This window comes from Suncus etruscus, chromosome 8, assembly GCF_024139225.1.
Source record: "Suncus etruscus isolate mSunEtr1 chromosome 8, mSunEtr1.pri.cur, whole genome shotgun sequence".
Lineage (NCBI taxonomy): Eukaryota > Metazoa > Chordata > Mammalia > Eulipotyphla > Soricidae > Suncus > Suncus etruscus.
Genome location: NC_064855.1, coordinates 66,130,989 through 66,148,158, shown reverse-complemented (window position 1 = coordinate 66,148,158; position 17,170 = coordinate 66,130,989). Strand labels below are relative to the sequence as shown.

Here is a 17,170-nt window from a genome sequence, read left to right as displayed (position 1 = left end):
GAATCCTATGGAACCCCGGGGGAATGAACCATGGTAAGTCCTAGGTTAGCATGATCAGACTGCCTACCACTTGCGCCACTGCACCGGCCCCATCATGAGGCCTCATTGAATTGCAAGGTTGTCAGTGTGGACAAGGTAAAGCATAACAAATACCTCTTTAGCTTCTAGTAATGAAAAGTAGATAAACTTGACTGAGAATTGTCAGTGGGGCTCATGGCCCTTCTGAGTAGTGTTTGGGAGATTCCCTCAAGGTTAATGCAAGCAGTATCAAAATACTCCATTAACTTTTATTTTAGTAACGTATGTTTTATGTATATTTTTTATTCCAGGCTCAGATCAGAATTACCTTTGATAAATCAGCAATCGGGGAGGTGAACCTCTGGTCCTCGTTTATCTGATCAATTCATCACATCCAAGCACTGGACCCCTTGGAACCAACTTTGGGCCAAGATTGAACTAGGCCTCAGGTGCTGCTGCTGCCTCCCGGAAGGCCTAATTCCACAGGGCACAAGCAGAAGACTACGCAGGAGGGAGGTTTTTCTCATCTTGTGTTGACCCCAGTGGGGCTGAGGATTGGGGTTAGACCAGATCAAATAAGATCAATGTGTAGGCAGGGTAAGTGTGCTGGGGTGGGCGCTCACTTTTGCCTTGCTCACTCATGCTCACACTCACACACTCATCGCCACACCCCAGGCCGCACTGCCCCCTATTTTATGATTTTTTTTAATATAAATCAATATTTTTCAGATTCCTAAAGGATTCTAAAATAGATGCTAATTTTTATTATGTAAAATCATGAAAACACATTATATAAAATCTTAATCCTTGTCTCTTTATTGGACAAGAAGCTCAAGAGTCCTCCATCTAATAAATTATGATATCAAACCTTAGACCTATTGAATTATAATTTGAATTGTAACATGAGTTTTAGTTGATATAGAGGAACCAAAACCTGAGAAGTATTAATTGAATATAAAGTCTGAAGCTTATTTGGTAGCAAGTATATGACTTTGCTCCTTCATATATTTGCACTCTATCTTTGTAGACTCCAAACTTAGTGCACAGTAAGAACTTACGCTTTAGACTCTGTTAGTTGTATATGAAAACTGATTGTTGAATACATAAAAGTGAATTTGAAAAAATTGTTTCAATAAAAAGTAGTAATCTTTGGGCTGGAACGGTGGAGAAGCTGTAGGGCTGTTGCCTGGCACACAATAACCTAGGACATACCTTGTTTCAATTCCTGGTATCCCATATGGTCCCCCAAGCCAGGAGCAATTCCTTTTTTTTTTCTTTTTCTTTTTTATGGTTTATGGACCACACAAGGTGACACTCAGAAGTTACTCCTGGCTCTGCACTTAAAAATTGCTCCTGGCTCGGGGGACCATATTAGATATCAGGGAATTGAACTATGGTCATTCCTAGGCTAGTGTGGGCAATGCAGATTCCTTGCCACTTGTGCCCCAGCTCCGGTCTGAAACCAGGAGTAATTTCTTAGCCCATAGCCAGGAGTAAACCTTGAGCACTACCAGTTGTGGATAAAAAGAAAAAAAAAATTTTTTTTCCAGTGGCTGGAGTGGTGGTGCATGCAATAGGGTGTTTGCCTTGCATGCAGGAACATAGGAGCACTGTGCTTTGATCCACTGGTGTCCTATATGGTCCCCCAAATCAGGAGCGATTTCTGAGTGCAAAGCCTGGAGTGAACCCTGAGCATGCATCACCACTGAGGCGCAAGACACACACACACACACACACACACACACACACACACACACACACACACACTTCTATGGGCCAGAGCATTGTTGATAGTTGTATTGCATTAGAGTTGCATGCAAACACCTATGACACCGTGGTTTGCTCCACAGGCATTCCATATTGTTCTCCAAGCCAGAAGCAGTTTTGGGGCACAGAGCCACAGTAACTCCTGAAGTAAACCGGATGTAGCGCACAGAAAATATAAAATAAAATATAATGCACTCTGAATATAAAATTTAGAAAAGAGGACAAGGATGATAGTTTTATGTGACAGAGAATATGCTTCACATGGTAAAACTCTAGGTTTAATTTCTTGAATGAAGCTCTGTGCTCAAATAAAGGATTATTCCAGAATATTCAAGATTTGACTCCGATCAAAATTCTCAAAATTGTATCAAGACGAAAAATTAAAGTCTTCAAAATAAGAAATTGAGGGGCTGGAGAGTTTGCAATGCAACAGGGCATTTTCCTTGCACAGACTGAACCAGGATGGACCTGAATTTTTTTCCCCAGCATCCCATAAGTTATCCCAAACTTGCCAGGAACAATTTCATTTTTTTTTTAATTTTTCTTGGTTTTAAGACACAACTGGTAATATTCAGGAATTATTCCTAGCTCTGTGCTTAGAAATTGCTCATGGCTTGGGGAAACATATGGGACAGCAGACGATTGAACCAAGGTCTGTCCTAGTTCATCGCTTTCAAGCAAAAGGCCTACTGCTTGAGCCATCATTCTGTCCCCATCATGAAGCCTCCTTGCATTGCAAGGGTGGTCAATGTGGACAGGCTAAGGCATGACAAGTATGATAGTTTTATGTGACAGAGAACATGCTTCACATGCTAAAACTCTAGGTTTAATTTCTTGAATGAAGCTCTGTGCTCAAATAAAGGATTATTCCTTATATTTTTGTATTGAAATGTAGAAAAACTTGACCAAGAATTGTCAATGAGGCCCATTGAGCATCTGAGTAGTGATTGAGAGATTCTCTCAAAATTAGTGCAAGCAGTATCTAAATACTCCATTAATTTTTCTCTTATACACATATATTTTATGTATTTTTTTTCATTCAAGGCTCAGATCAGAAACCTCTTTGATAAATCAGTAACCCGGGAGGCGAACCTCCAGGTCTCGTTTATCTGATCAGTTCATCACTTCCGAACACAAGACCTTTTCGGAACCAACTCTGGGCTGGGACTGAAGTAGCCTCCAGAAGGTCTCACTGCACAGGGCCCAAGCAGGGGGTTCACAGGAGGGAAATTTTTCTCATCCCGGATCAACACTGATGGAGCTGAGGGTGGGGGTTTTACCTGATCCAATAAGATCAAGGAGTAGGTGGGGAGGGTCGCTGGGGTGGGCCAACATACTTGCCTTGCACACTCATGCTCACACACTTAGCACCACACCCCAGGTTGCACTGCCCCTAGTTTATGTATTTTTTTTTACTATACATCAATATTTTTCAGATTCCTTAAGCATTCTGAAATAGAAGCTCATTTTTATTATGTAACATCATGAAAGCACATCATATAAAAATCATAATCCTTCTCTCTTTTTACTGGGCAAGAAGTAAAAGTGTCCTCCATCTAATTAATTATTCCATCAATTCTTAGACCTATTGAATTAGAGTTTGAATTGTAACCTGAGTCTTAGGTGATATATAGGAACCAAAACATGAGTAGTATTAATTGAATAGAAAGTCTGAAGCTTACTTGGTAGTAAGAATGTGCCTTTGCCCCTTCATATATTAGCACTCTACCTTTGTAGACTCAAATTTAGAGCAGAAAAAGAACTTATGCTTTAGACTCTTTTAGTTGTATATGAAAACTGGTTGTTGAATCCATGACCATGAACCTGAAAACAAATTGTTCCAATAAAAATAGTAATCTTTGGGCTGAGCGGTGGAGAAGCTGTAGGGCGGCTGCATGGCACGCAATAACCTAAGGCATACCTTTTTTTCAATTCCAGGCTTTCCATGTGGTGCCCCCCCCCCCCCAAGCCAGGAGCAATTTCTTATTTTGGAGTCTATGGGCCATGCAAGATGTCACTCAGAAGTTACTCCTGGCTCTGTGCTTAAAAATGTCTCCTGGTTTGAGGGACCGTAGGGGAGACCAGGGTCATATTGAGCCGCTCTTCTTTCTAGGGTAGTGTGGGCAAGGCAGATGCCTTCCTGCTTGTGCCACAGCTCTGGCCCAAAGCCAGGAGTAATTTCTTAGCCCATAGCCAGGATTAACCCCTGAGCGCTACCAGGTGTGGACAAAAGAAGCAAAAAAAAAAATTTTTTTTTTCAATGATTGTAGTGGTGGAGTATACAGTAGGGAATGTGCCATGCATGCAGGAATATAAGAGCACTGTGATTCGATCCAATGGAGTGCTATATGGTCAGCCAAACCAGGAGCGATTTCTGAGTGTATATATAGCTAGGAGTGACAACTGAGCACTATCTCTGAGGCGCGCCCGCACACACACACAGACAGACACACACACACACACACACACACACACACACACACACACACACACACACACACACACACACACACCTCACAAACACACAGACTCCACATTACTAACCTTCCGTGAGCTGGAGCATTGCTAAGAGTGTTATTGCATTAGAGTTGCACGTGAACACCTAGGACACCCCATGGCTTGATCCACAGGCATTCCATTCCATACCGTTCTCCAAGCCAGAAGCAGTTTTTCAGCAAAGAACCAGAGTAACTCCTGAACTACACTGGGTGTAGCCAGAAGCAAAATATAAAATAAAATATAAATTAAATTAAATTAATAAAAATAAATAAACTAAAATAATTAAATTAAATAAAATAATGAAATAAAATAAAATAAATAAATAATAAAAAGTAAAATAACAAACTAAAATAATAAAAAACAAAATAAAACAAAATAATGAAATAAAATAAAATAAATAAAATAAAATAATAAAATAAAATAATGAAATAAAATAAAATAAATAAATAATAAATAAATAAAATAACAAACTAAAATAACAAACTAAAATAATAAACTAAAATAATAAATCAAATAAAACAAAATAATGATAAAAAATAAAAAAAATAAAATGAAATAAAATAAAATACAATAAAAAAATAAAATAAACTAAAATAATGAAATAAAATAAAATAAATAAATAAAATAACAAACTAAAATAATAAACTAAAATAATGAATCAAATAAAACAAAATAATGAAAAAAATACAATAAATAAAATGAAATAAAATAAAATACAATAAACAAAATAAAATAATAAACTAAAATAATAAAATAAATAATAAATAAATAAAATAAGAAAATAAAATAACAAACTAAAATAATAAACTAAAATAATAAAAATCAAATAAAACAAAATAATAAAATAAAATAAAATGAAATAAAATGAAATACAATAAACAAAATAAAATAATGAAATAAAATAATGAAATAAAATAAAATAAATAAATAATAAATAAATAAAATAACTAACTAAAATAACAAACTAAAATAATAAACTAAAATAATAAATCAAATAAAACAAAATGAAAAAAAAATAAAATGAAATAAAATAAAATACAATAAACAAAATAAAATAATAAACTAAAATAATGAAATAAAATAAAATAAATAAATAAAATAAGAAACTAAAATAACAAACTAAAATAAACTAAAATAATAAATCAAATAAAACAAAATAATAAAAAAATTAAAATAAATAAAATGAAATAAAATAAAATACAATAAACAAAATAAAATAATAAAATAAATAAATAATAAATAAATAAATAAAATAAACTAAAATAACAAACTAAAATAATAAAAAATCAAATAAAACAAAATAATGAAATAAAATAAAATAAATAAAATAAAAAAATAAAATACAATAAACAAAATAAAGTCATAAAATAAAATAATGATATCAAATAAATAAATAAATAATAAATAAATAAAATAACAAACTAAAATAATAAACTAAAATAATAAAAACCAAATAAAACAAAATAATGAAATAAAATAAAATAAATAAAAAGAAATAAAATAAAATACAATAAACAAAATAAAATAATAAAATAAAATAATAAAATAAAATAAAATAAATAAATAATAAGGGGGGCCGGGCATTGGCGCTAAAGGTAAGGTGCCTGCCTTGCCTGCGCTAGTCTTGGATGGACCGCGGTTCGATCCCCTGGTGTCCCATATGGTCCCCCAAGCCAGGAGCAACTTCTGAGCGCATAGCCAGGAGCGTTACCGGGTGTGGCCCAAAAACCAAAAAAATAAATAAATAAATAAATAAATAATAAAAAGTAAAATAACAAACTAAAATAACAAACTAAAATAATAAAAATCAAATAAAACAAAATAATGAAATAAAATAAATAAAATGAAATAAAATAAAATACAATAAACAAAATAAAATAATAAAATAAAATAAAATAAATAAATAATAAATAAATAAAATAACAAACTAAAATAATAAACTAAAATAATAAAAAATCAAATAAAAACAAAATAATAAAATGAAATAAAATAAAATACAACAAACAAACTAAATAAATAAATAAATAAACAAACTAAAATAATAAACTAAAATAATAAATCAAATAAAACAAATGAAAAAAATAAAAAATAAAATGAAATAAAATAAAATACAATAAACAAAATAAAATAATAAAATAAAATATGAAATAAAATAAAATAAATAATAAATAAATAAAACAACAAACTAAAATAACAGACTAAAATAATATACTAAACTAAACTAAAAATAAAATAAAATAATAAAAATAAATAAAATAATAAACTAATAAAATAGAATAATGAAATAAAATAATAAAATAAAATATGAAATGAAATAAAATAATAAATAAAACAACAAACTAAAATAATAAACTAAACTAAAGTAAAAATAAAATAAAATAATAAATATAAATAAACTAATAAACTAATAAAATAAAATAAAATAAAATAATGAAATAAAACAATAACAGAAAATAATATAAAAATTAAATTAAATAAAATAACAGAAAATAATATAATAATGAAAAATGAATAAAATCAAATAAAATAATTAACTAAACTAAACTAGTATAAGAAGGAATAGTAAAGTAAAGAAGTAAAGTAAAATCAAAATAAATACATAACTAAAATAATAAACTAAAATAAATAAAATGAAATAAACTAAAATAAAGAAAATAAAATAATAAAATAAAATACAATAATGAAACACATAAAATTATATAAAAATAAAATCAAATTAAAAATAAAATAATAAACTACAATAATAAAATAAATCAAATAGAACAAAATAATGAAATTAAATAATGTAAAATAAAATAATGATATAAAAAAGAAAATAATAAAATAAAATAAAAGATAATAATAAAATAAATAAAATGAAATGAAGTAAAATAAAGTAACAAAATAAAATAATTAAATAAAAAATGAAATAAATATAAAAATAAACTAAAATAACAAATACAATAAAATAATGAAATGAAATAATAAATAATATCGTAAAAATACAATAAACATAATATAATTAAATTAAAATAAAATAAAAAATAATAAAATAAAATAAAATCACAAAATAAAATAAAATAATAAACTAAAACAAAACAATGAAATAAAAAGAAGATAATAAAATAATAAAAATAAATATAATAATAAACTAATAAAATATAATAATGAAATAAAATAATTAAGTAAAAATAATATGATATAATAATTAAATCAAATAAAATAATACCAAAATAAAATAATAAATATAAAATAAAATAATAATGAAAAATGAATGAAATCAAATAATAAACTAAATTAAACTAAAATAAAAAGGAATAGTAAAATAAAGAAGTAAAGTAAAATAAAAATAAATACATAACTAAAATAATAAACTAAAATAAATAAAATGAAATAAACTATAATAAAGAGAATAAAATTATATAATAAATTACAGTAATGAAACAAATAAAATTATATAAAAATAAAATCAGGGGCCGGGTAGGTGGCGCTGGAGGTAAGGTGTCTGCCTTGCAAGCGCTAGCCAAGGAAGGACCGCGGTTCGATCCCCCGGCGTCCCATATGGTCCCCCCAAGCCAGGGGCGATTTCTGAGCACATAGCCAGGAGTAACCCCTGAGCGTCAAATGGGTGTGGCCCAAAAAAACAAAAACAAAAAAAAATAAAAACTAAAATAAAATTAAAAATAAAGTAATAAACTAAAATAAATAAAATAAATCAAATAAAACAAAATAATAAAATAAAATAATAAAATAATGTAATATAAAATAATGATATAATAAAGAAAATAATAAAATAAAATAAATAAAATACAAAACTATAATAAAAATAAAATAATGAAAGAAATTGAAAGAAAATTATAAAATAAATAAAATGAAATGAATTAAAAAATAACATAAAAATAAAAAGTAAAATAATGTAACAAAATAAAATAAATAATTAAATAAAAAATAAATATAAAAAATAAAATAAAATAATGAAATAAAAGAAATTAATAAAATGATTGAATAAAATAAATAAAATAAAACTAAAAATATATAAGTAAGCTATAATAATTAACTAAAACAATATCATGAAAAAACATAAAAGAAAATAATATAATGAAATAAATGAAATAAAAATAAAATAAAATAAATTAAATAAAAACTAAAATCATAATATACAATAAAGAAATGAAATAAATAATTTAATAAATAAATAATAAGCTAAAATAAAAGTACTAAACTGAAATAATGAAATAAAATAACGAAATAAAATAAAAGAAAATATTCAAATAAAAAAGAAAATAAGTAAAATAAATAAAATAGAATAATAAACTACTAAAATAAAAAAGATAATGAAATAAAATAAATATAATAAATTAATAAATATATAATCAAATAAAAATAAATAAATAGAGTAAAATAATAAACTATAATAATAAAAAATTAAATAAAAGAAAAACTAAAAATATAAAATAAATAAAATGTAATGAAACAATAAATAAAAATAATATACCAAAATAATAAATAATGAAATAAAACTAAAAAATAATATCATAAAAATACAATAAATATAATATTAAATTAAAATATAATAAAATAATAAAATGAAAAAATAAAATAAGTAACAAAATAAAATAAAATAATTAACGAAAATAATAATAAAATAAAATCATGAAATTAAAAGAAAATAATAAAATAAATGAAATTTAAAATATAATTAAATAATAAAATAAAACAAAAAATGAAATAAAAAAGAAAATAATAAAATAATAAAAATAAACAGAATAATAAACTAAAGTAAATAACAAAATTAAAAATCATGAAATAAAAATAAATAAATAACATAAAATATATAAAAATTAAGTCAATTAAATAATAAAATGAAATACAATAATGAAATAAAAAGTAAATAATATAATAAAAATAAATCAAATCAAATAATAAACCAAAGTAAACTAATAAAATAAAATTAAAGAGAATAATAAAATAAATAACTAAAGTAAAATAAAAATAAATACATAACTAAAATAATAAACTAAAATAAATATAATAAGTAAAATAAAATAATAAATATAAAATACAATGAAACAAATAATATAAAATAAAATAATGTAATATGAAAATAAAATAAAATAAAATCATAAAATAATAAACTAAAATAATAAAACAAAGTAAAATAATGAAATAAAATAAGAGAATAATAAAATAATAAAAAAATACAATAACATAACATAAAAAATAAATAGCTAAAATAATAAAATAAAATAGTAAATAAAATAAAAATAAAATGTTATAAAATAAAATAATAAAAAATTACAATAATGAAATAAAATACAATCATAAAATAATAAAATAAAATAAATCAATTAAAACAAAATAATAAAATAAAATAATATAATATAATAAATAAAATAAAATACAATACAATAAAACAAAATAAAATAATAAACTAAATTAAAACAATATAATAAAATTAAAGAAATAATATAATAACATAATAAAATAAGTAAAATAAAATAAAATAAAGATAGTACAGTGGCATTTGCCTTGCAAACAGCCAATCCGGCACCTAAGGTGGTTGGTTCAAATCCCGGCGTCCCATAAATAAGTGAAATAAATGAAATAAAATAATAAACTAAAATAAACAAATAAATCAAAATAATGAAATAAAATAAAATAAAGTGAAATAAAATAAAATACATAAAAATAAATAAAAATATTAAAATAAAATAAAACATGAAATAAAATAAAAAATAATATAATAAAATAAATAAAATAAAATAAAAAATAGTAAACTAAAATAATTAAATAATAAACTAAAATAATGAAATAAACTAAACTAAAATAAAATGAAATTTAAAAAATCATAAAATAAAATAAAAATAAAATAAAATAAAATAATAAACTAAATAAAACAAAATAATGACATAAAATAAAATTAAATTAAAAATATAAAATAAAATAATACAATAAAAAGAAATAAAAATAAAATAAAGAATTAATATAAAATAATAAACTAAAATAATGTAATAAAATAAAAGAATAATATAATAAAATATATAAAAATTATATAATATAATATAAATAATAAAATAAAACAAAATAATTAATAATATAAAATAAATAAAATACAATTAAAAGAAATAAAAATAAAATAAAGAATTAATATAAAATAATAAACTAAAATAATGTAATAAAATAAAAGAATAATATAATAAAATATATAAAAATTATATAATATAATATAAATAATAAAATAAAACAAAATAATTAATAATATAAAATAAATAAAATTAAATAACTAACAGCCCTATCTAAGGGCCAAGAGGAGCAGCCAAGGCTCCAGGGGAGGCTGCGGAGGGAGTGGCCCACACCCCCATCCTAAGGGAGGCCGGGGATCTTGATCCTCCTCAGGACCACCACAGGCTGCAACCTGTCCAGGGGGAGCGTGTGGCCATCCAGCTCCACGGTCACACCCCTATACTGGATGCGGGTCTTCTCAGACCGAGGGGTCTGCTCCGCGGGGGGAGACTCTGAGCCCACGCAGACTCGCCGTCTTTTAGATGGGGCAGCAGTAGGGCCAGGCAGCTGGAAGGCCCTTCTCTGCGGAGGGTGAGGCCGCAGACCCTCCCGACCCCGGGGGCAGCAGGGGCCAGTGGCACGGGCAGGACTCGAGGACAAAGCCCTCTTCCTTGGGCTGAGTGTGGGGCTGTCCGGTACAAAGGTAACCCTGTAAACGCCTTGCATCCTTGGGGGCGCCTCAGGTTTTGGGGTCTGCTCAGTAGGGCCAGAACCTTGGTTCAGGGAAGAGGCAGAATTAGGGCCCGAGGTGTGGATGGCCCTTCTGGAAGGAAGGCGGGTTCTGGGACGAGCACGACTTCTGGTGCTTTGGGGGCCAGGGGCAGGGGCAGGACTCAGGGGCACACCGCAGGGCTCCAGGCTTTGCTGAGAGGCCAGGAGGGAGGCCAGGCTGGACAGCGCCTTCTCCTCACTAGAACCCTCGCTTGATCCAGGCATGATCATGCCTGGAGGGTCCTGGCCCAGAAAGTGGTCAGCCCTGCTCTCCAGGGTGGGGAGAGCCACCAAGGAAGCCTTTGGTGGGATAGGCCTTGAGGGGTGCCCAGAGCGACTTGAGGGCACGCAGGTGACATTGCTGGCCCCTCGCCTGTGTGCCTGGGTGGGTGACAGGGCCCCGTGGTCAGCTGCAATCTCCTCTGCACTCGAGTCCTTGGGGGTCATCGCCTTCCCAGCCTGATCTTCATGCAGGGCCGGCCTGTGCTCATCCGCAAGCTGGGGGCAAGGAAGGGGAGAGTGGTAAATGAGAGAACGGTGTGCGGTGATGAGCTGTGTGGGGGAAGAGGTGACCCAAATCTTCTAAGGAACAGACAACCCTGGCTCTGCTGGTGCCCCTCAGGTTCCTGATGGCCCATGGCCCCTCCCTTCACCCCATGTCTATGTCCTCCTCTCTCTGAGGTTCAATGGAGTCCCCTCCCTGAACTAACCCTGCAGCTGCGTCCTGCTCCTCACCTGCGAGGGGATGAGTCCCTCCACCCCTTCCAACTCCTCTGCCAGGGCTGAAATATCCAACTGGGGGTCGGGGGAGAGCAGGTGATCCAGGAAGCGGGGTTGAATGATGGTCTCCGCCTGGGTAGAAGGGAGACGAATGAGGATCAGTCAAGGGAGCAGGAGGAATGAGGGGGCAAACACCGCCCCCCCCCCCATCCTCAGGTACAGGGCAGGGGCTGGGATGGCTGCTCACAACACATGACTTAGGTGCTCACACATGAGCACATGCAAAGGAGCCAAAAACCTACACAGAGAAATACATGGACACTCAACCATGGAAACTCAACCAAGCATGCACATACACACGTATCAGTGGTCACACAGGCACTCACGGGCGTATACACACAGCCTAGACACAGAAAACACAGTTCTTCCATCCCCACCCTCCCATTCCCCTCCAGCCACCTGGGTGACAAAGTTTTCCTGGGAGCACAGCTCATCCACATAGCTGAGGACGTTGGAGTTGGACCAAGGCTGGGCCTCCTCCTCTTGCTCGTTCCTGACCTCTTCCAATGCAGGGCCCTTGAGCAGCTCGTTCATGATATCAATATACTCCTGCACGGCCTCAGGGGGGATCTCAGGAGGAGCCTGGGTCCTGGGGAGCTGCTGTTCATCAGTGCGTATTTGGGGTACAGCCTGTGGACCAGCATTCCTGGGGACACAGACTGAGGGGAAAGCAGGAAGGAAGGGGTGAGGGACCCAAATTTCTGCACAAACACATGGCACTGAGGACAGAGTTGGGGACATGGTCTCTGAAGGATGTGTCAGGACCCCTGAACCCCATGCCTGGAGTAGGGGTGAGGAGACCCTCAGTCTGAGGAGGGGGCGTACTGTCTGCAGGGCCTCTACCCACTTCTCAGAAGAGTGTGTGAGGAACTGACAGGGTGAAGGACAGGGAGAAACCAGGGGACCAGGAGCAGCTGAACTCCGGGACTGGGGGGGGGGGGGGGTTCTGAAGACCAAAGGCTCCTGTGAAGGGACAGACCCACAAGGTCCTGTGACTTTTCATGTGGGTATAGGGTCCTACCTGGCTGCTGGCCCACAGCTGGAAGTGGTGCCCCCTGAAGCTCAGGCATTGGAGTGGTGGGAGATTGTAGGCCCTGCTCCCCATGGCTGCATTGCAGCATCGCTGCCTGCATCTCCTCCTCTGCCTCAAACTCCATGAACCTGGAGTGGGGGAGCACAGTTTCTCTGAGAGAGGCCTAGACAGACTCTAACAGAGTCCAAGGGCTGGCAGGGTCAAAGAGAAGGGGGGGGGGGGCGGGGTTGGAGGTTCTTATAGCGCAGCAACCTGGGACTGTTGAGAATGAGGGTGACATGGGCTCCTATGTGCCCAGTGACAGACTACATCTGCTGTAGGAAGTTCAAAGCAGGTCAAGAGGGTCATGTCAGGGTCCCAGGTTGGGGATGGGGAATGCCTCGGGCCCCAGGGATGGAGAAGCTTCTTCAGGGAAGGGCCTCTCTGGGCTGCAGGATCCCTGTGCTCTTGCCTCCCCCAGCCCAAACACACACACACAGCCTCTCAATGGAGAGGCCCCGGCCACCCCAGGCTTGCAGCCAACCCGGACCTCTGCAGCCTGAGCCGAGGCCACACTCACTTTGCCGCCATATCATAATACTCCATGCGCTCATAGTTGCTGGTGCACTGCCATTCTCGCATGGCTCTTTGCAGACCTTCCTCCACAGTCATGGTGGGCTCTAAGCGGCCCAGAGAGCGCAGCACCGGGCTGAAACGTCACAGTCAGGGTAAGTGTCTGCTCCAGCCATGTGCCTGCACTCTTGTGCAAGCAGCCTCTAACAGTCCTATTCACCCTCCACCTGGGACTCTTTCTGCCACATTCCACCTTACTTGTCCTGCTATTGTTCACCCTCAATTGTGAGAGGTGCTTTAAGAGGCCCCCCACGCCCAAGGCAGAGATAGTCCTCTCTGACCACTGCATGCTTGTCTCTAATATTGTCATAGGAACTGAGAACTGTCCCTCAGTTTCAGAGTCTGGCCATGAACTCCAGTGAGTGACTGAGATGACCGGGTTTTCTTTTGGGGGTGGGTTGGTATTTTTTTTTTTTTTTGGTGTTTAAGCCACACCCAGTGACGCTCGGGGGATACTCCTGGATGTGTGCTCAGAAAGTGCTCCTGGCTTGGGGGACCATATGGGACGCCGGGGATCGAACTGAGTGAGGTCTATCGCGCCAGCACCTGAGGTGGGTGTTTAGGGCATGACTCGGTCTCTATGGGATACTGGGTCTAGAACTTTTCTGGTGGCATTTCTGAGGACATGAGGGTAGTGAGGTTGGAGTCACTGTGCTGGGCAGTGTGGACACAGTTCTGAATGCCCTTCTAACCTGGAGGGTGCCTCCTATGTGTCTGCAGTACCTGCGGACTGGGTTCTGGTCCTTCCTACAGCTGTCCCATACATTTTTTCTGGGGATTCCCCTCTGTCCCCTTCTGAAAAGCTACCCTGAGCCTGAGGCTCCAAAGGACTCACATGAAAAAGCAGGCAAGGGCTGCAGTGTCTGAAGCTTGGGGAAGGTAGATTTGGGCCAGAGGCTTGTAGCGCTGCCAGCGCCTGAAGTTTTGGTAAACGCTCTGGGAGCTGCAGGAGTCTTCACGGGGCCCTCTGTTTTGGGCAGGGGCCACACCAAGGTCCTCGGATAGCCACAGGGCCAGGGGCTCACTATTGGATGGGAGAACGCTGGGACCCACCTGGGCCACTGGTGGTGGAGCTTGAGGAGCAACGCCCCCCTGGACTGCCTGGGAAACACTGGAGGCTGTGGTGGACATCGAGGTCATCTGCACAGGTGTTGTGGCAAGGGGTGCAGGATAATAACCCGCACCTCTAGGCAGAGACCCTGCTGCAGCCCAGTTGGGTGTAAACGGTGGTCGGATGGCAGGTTGTATTGCTGATGCCAAAAGCTCTGGTTCAGGCGCAACCTGGATGATGACCCTGCCAGGCTCAGGGTTCCGGGGTCCATGTCCGGCACCTCCTGCCACTGGGGAGATTGCCGCAGCGAAAGGCGACAGCAAAAGAGGACTGCCGGGATCAACGACCAAGGTCTCTGGGGGCGGCAACCAAATTGGTTCCCGGGGAGACTGCTGGACAGGCCCTGGAGTGGGGAAGTGCATGACCGTGACATCTGAGCCAGACACTTCCCGATTCAGGGTCATGTCTGGGAGCTGCTCAGGAAATTCTGCGGAGAAGAGGAAAGGGGGGATGAGAGTGAGGAGTATGGAGAGGGAAAGGGATGAGTGTCCATCTATATTCCCCAGGACGTCCTCAGTCCCAGCTCTCACTACTAAAGGCCCTGTGACGGGGTAAATGACAGTGAACATTGTCTCACCATTGGGTTCCTGACTCAGTGGGATCCTTCCCCTCAAGCTCAGTTATTGTTCAACCAGACCCAGAGATTAGGGCACATGTGAGTTATCTTACTAGCTGCACTGAGAGCCTGGACACACCTGGCCTCTGCCTAACACACTCATGGGGAATGTGTTACTGTACTCGGGTCATAAGCCTGATGACGGTTAAAGGCCCTGAACAGCCACTAACAGTGGCTGAACCATTCCAACGATACACAATCAGCACCAAATATGGCTTTATGCTACCCATTTTTTTTACACATTAACTTACTATAAACATAATATGAGGAACTGATCTATTGTGTTAAAAACTCATGTATACCATCAACTGTCCCTGGCTTCTTTTAATGAACAGAATTAGTACATAAAAAGAATGCTGTGGGGGCCAGAGAGATAGCATGAAGGCAAGGCATTTGCCTTTCATGCAGAAGGTCAGTGGTTTGAATCCCAAAATCTCATATGGTCCCCTGAGCCTGCCAGGAGCGATTTCTGAGCATAGAGCCAGGAGTAAGCCCTGAGCACTGCCGGATGTTACTCAAAAACCAAAACCAAACTCAAAAAATAAAGAATGTGTTATCCTTTCTAAAATGTTTACAAAAACTATAATAACAAAGTTCACAGAAAGCCCTTTCGAAATCTGATGTCATTAAGGGCAAATGATAATGGCATTGTTCTCTGGATGATCCTCTTGGAAGAGATATTCAATACTAAGCAGGTTACATAAGCATAAGAATCCATCACAATTTTTAGTACCAAACTGTTGTCAACTTGCCATGAAGTTCATTTGTTACACTGAATTTTTGAACTGTAAGACAAATGCCATGGTCCAGGAATTGTAATCTAATGATTATGTCAGGTAAATGATGGCAGTTAAAAGTTATATTACTGGGAGGGCGGACGACCAGCATGGAGGCCGACATTGTGGGCTGCGGCGTGGAGGGCGATTCTACACCTCCTCACAGGTATAGGAAGGAGACATTGTGGGCACTTGGAGATTGCTGGCGGAGGGCAACCCTGCTCCTTCTCACAGGTATCGGGAGGGAAGAGCCGAAGGGTGGGGCCAAAACTCGGAGACTGCCATCATTATCCCTACTTAGGGCGCCACTCCAAAGAAGGGACCAAGTTCCACACCACAGGAGACAAATTAGGGCTGAAACCTGTAGGCAGAACACTCTGCGCCACCAAATGCAAAGAAATATGGGTAAACAAAGGAAGACAATAGCAGCCGGGGATATAGAGAGCAAACCTAGCAAGTTTCCAAACCCACCAAAATGCAAGAGCCCAATCGATGAGGACCTAATCTAAATGGCAAAAACAAAAACAAAGAGAAAGATGAATTCCTTAAAGCAATCAGGGAGGAAAAAAAAAAAACAAAACCCTCAAGTACAAAGGAAGGAACATAAGAATCAAACCAGATCTCCTATTTGAAACAATCCAAGCAAGAAGACAGTGGAACAACATATTTAAACTACTGAATGAAAGAAACTTCCAACCTAGAGTCCACTACCCAGCAAAACTCTGATTCATAAGGGAGGGAGGAATAAAAACATTCTTAGACCAAAAAGAACTCATGCTATTTGCACTAACAAAGCCGGATCTAAATGAACTACTCAGAGATGAATTGCACAATCCAATCACCCAATTGTAACAACCACCACCCTACTCAATACAATTGCACAACCTCCCTCTATGTCAATAATCTCCTTAAATGTCAACGGATTAAGCTCTCCCATCAGAAGACACATAGTAGAGAGTCAGATCAGAAAACCAAACCGGATTTCTGCTGCCTGCAAGAAACACACCTAAAAGTACAGGATAGACACAGGCTAAGAATAAAAGGATGGAAATCAATTATTCAAGCCAATGGAAAACAAACAAACAAAAAAAAGTGGGCACAGCCATTCTTATATCAGAACAAATTGCATTCAACCTCAAGAAAGTGATCAGAGACAAAGAGGGCCAGTCACTACCCACTGATCAAGGGAACACTAGATTAAGAAG

The 17,170-nt window shown here is 35.6% G+C and overlaps 1 protein-coding gene and 2 pseudogenes across 1 annotated transcript; all 3 read right to left on the bottom strand.

Annotated features, from left to right (window-relative positions):
* Nucleotides 1-331: 331 nt before the first annotated feature.
* Nucleotides 332-714, bottom strand: LOC126016744 (uncharacterized; annotated as a pseudogene).
* A 2,117-nt stretch (nucleotides 715-2,831) lies between these two features.
* Nucleotides 2,832-3,208, bottom strand: LOC126016747 (uncharacterized; annotated as a pseudogene).
* A 7,418-nt stretch (nucleotides 3,209-10,626) lies between these two features.
* On the bottom strand, nucleotides 10,627-15,142 carry LOC126015956 (NUT family member 2G-like). The gene is made up of 6 exons (XM_049778485.1): nucleotides 14,298-15,142; nucleotides 13,410-13,538; nucleotides 12,839-12,978; nucleotides 12,217-12,476; nucleotides 11,773-11,889; nucleotides 10,627-11,535 (listed from the first exon to the last, which is right to left on the bottom strand). Exons 1-6 carry the CDS (start codon nucleotides 15,140-15,142, stop codon nucleotides 10,627-10,629), a joined length of 2,400 nt encoding a protein of 799 aa, XP_049634442.1.
* Nucleotides 15,143-17,170: the final 2,028 nt, after the last annotated feature.

Bases quoted from the DNA above. Each gene is read 5' to 3' on its own strand.
- LOC126015956 (XM_049778485.1), bottom strand. From the start codon at position 15,142: ATGTTCACTGTCATTTACCCCGTCACAGGGCCTTTAGTAGTGAGAGCT. The intron at 13,539-14,297 runs GTGAGTCCTTTG...GTGACGTTTCAG, and splicing joins GCCCTTGCCTGCTTTTTCAT to CCCGGTGCTGCGCTCTCTGG. The intron at 11,536-11,772 runs GTGAGGAGCAGG...CCTTGCCCCCAG, and splicing joins AGGGACTCATCCCCTCGCAG to CTTGCGGATGAGCACAGGCC.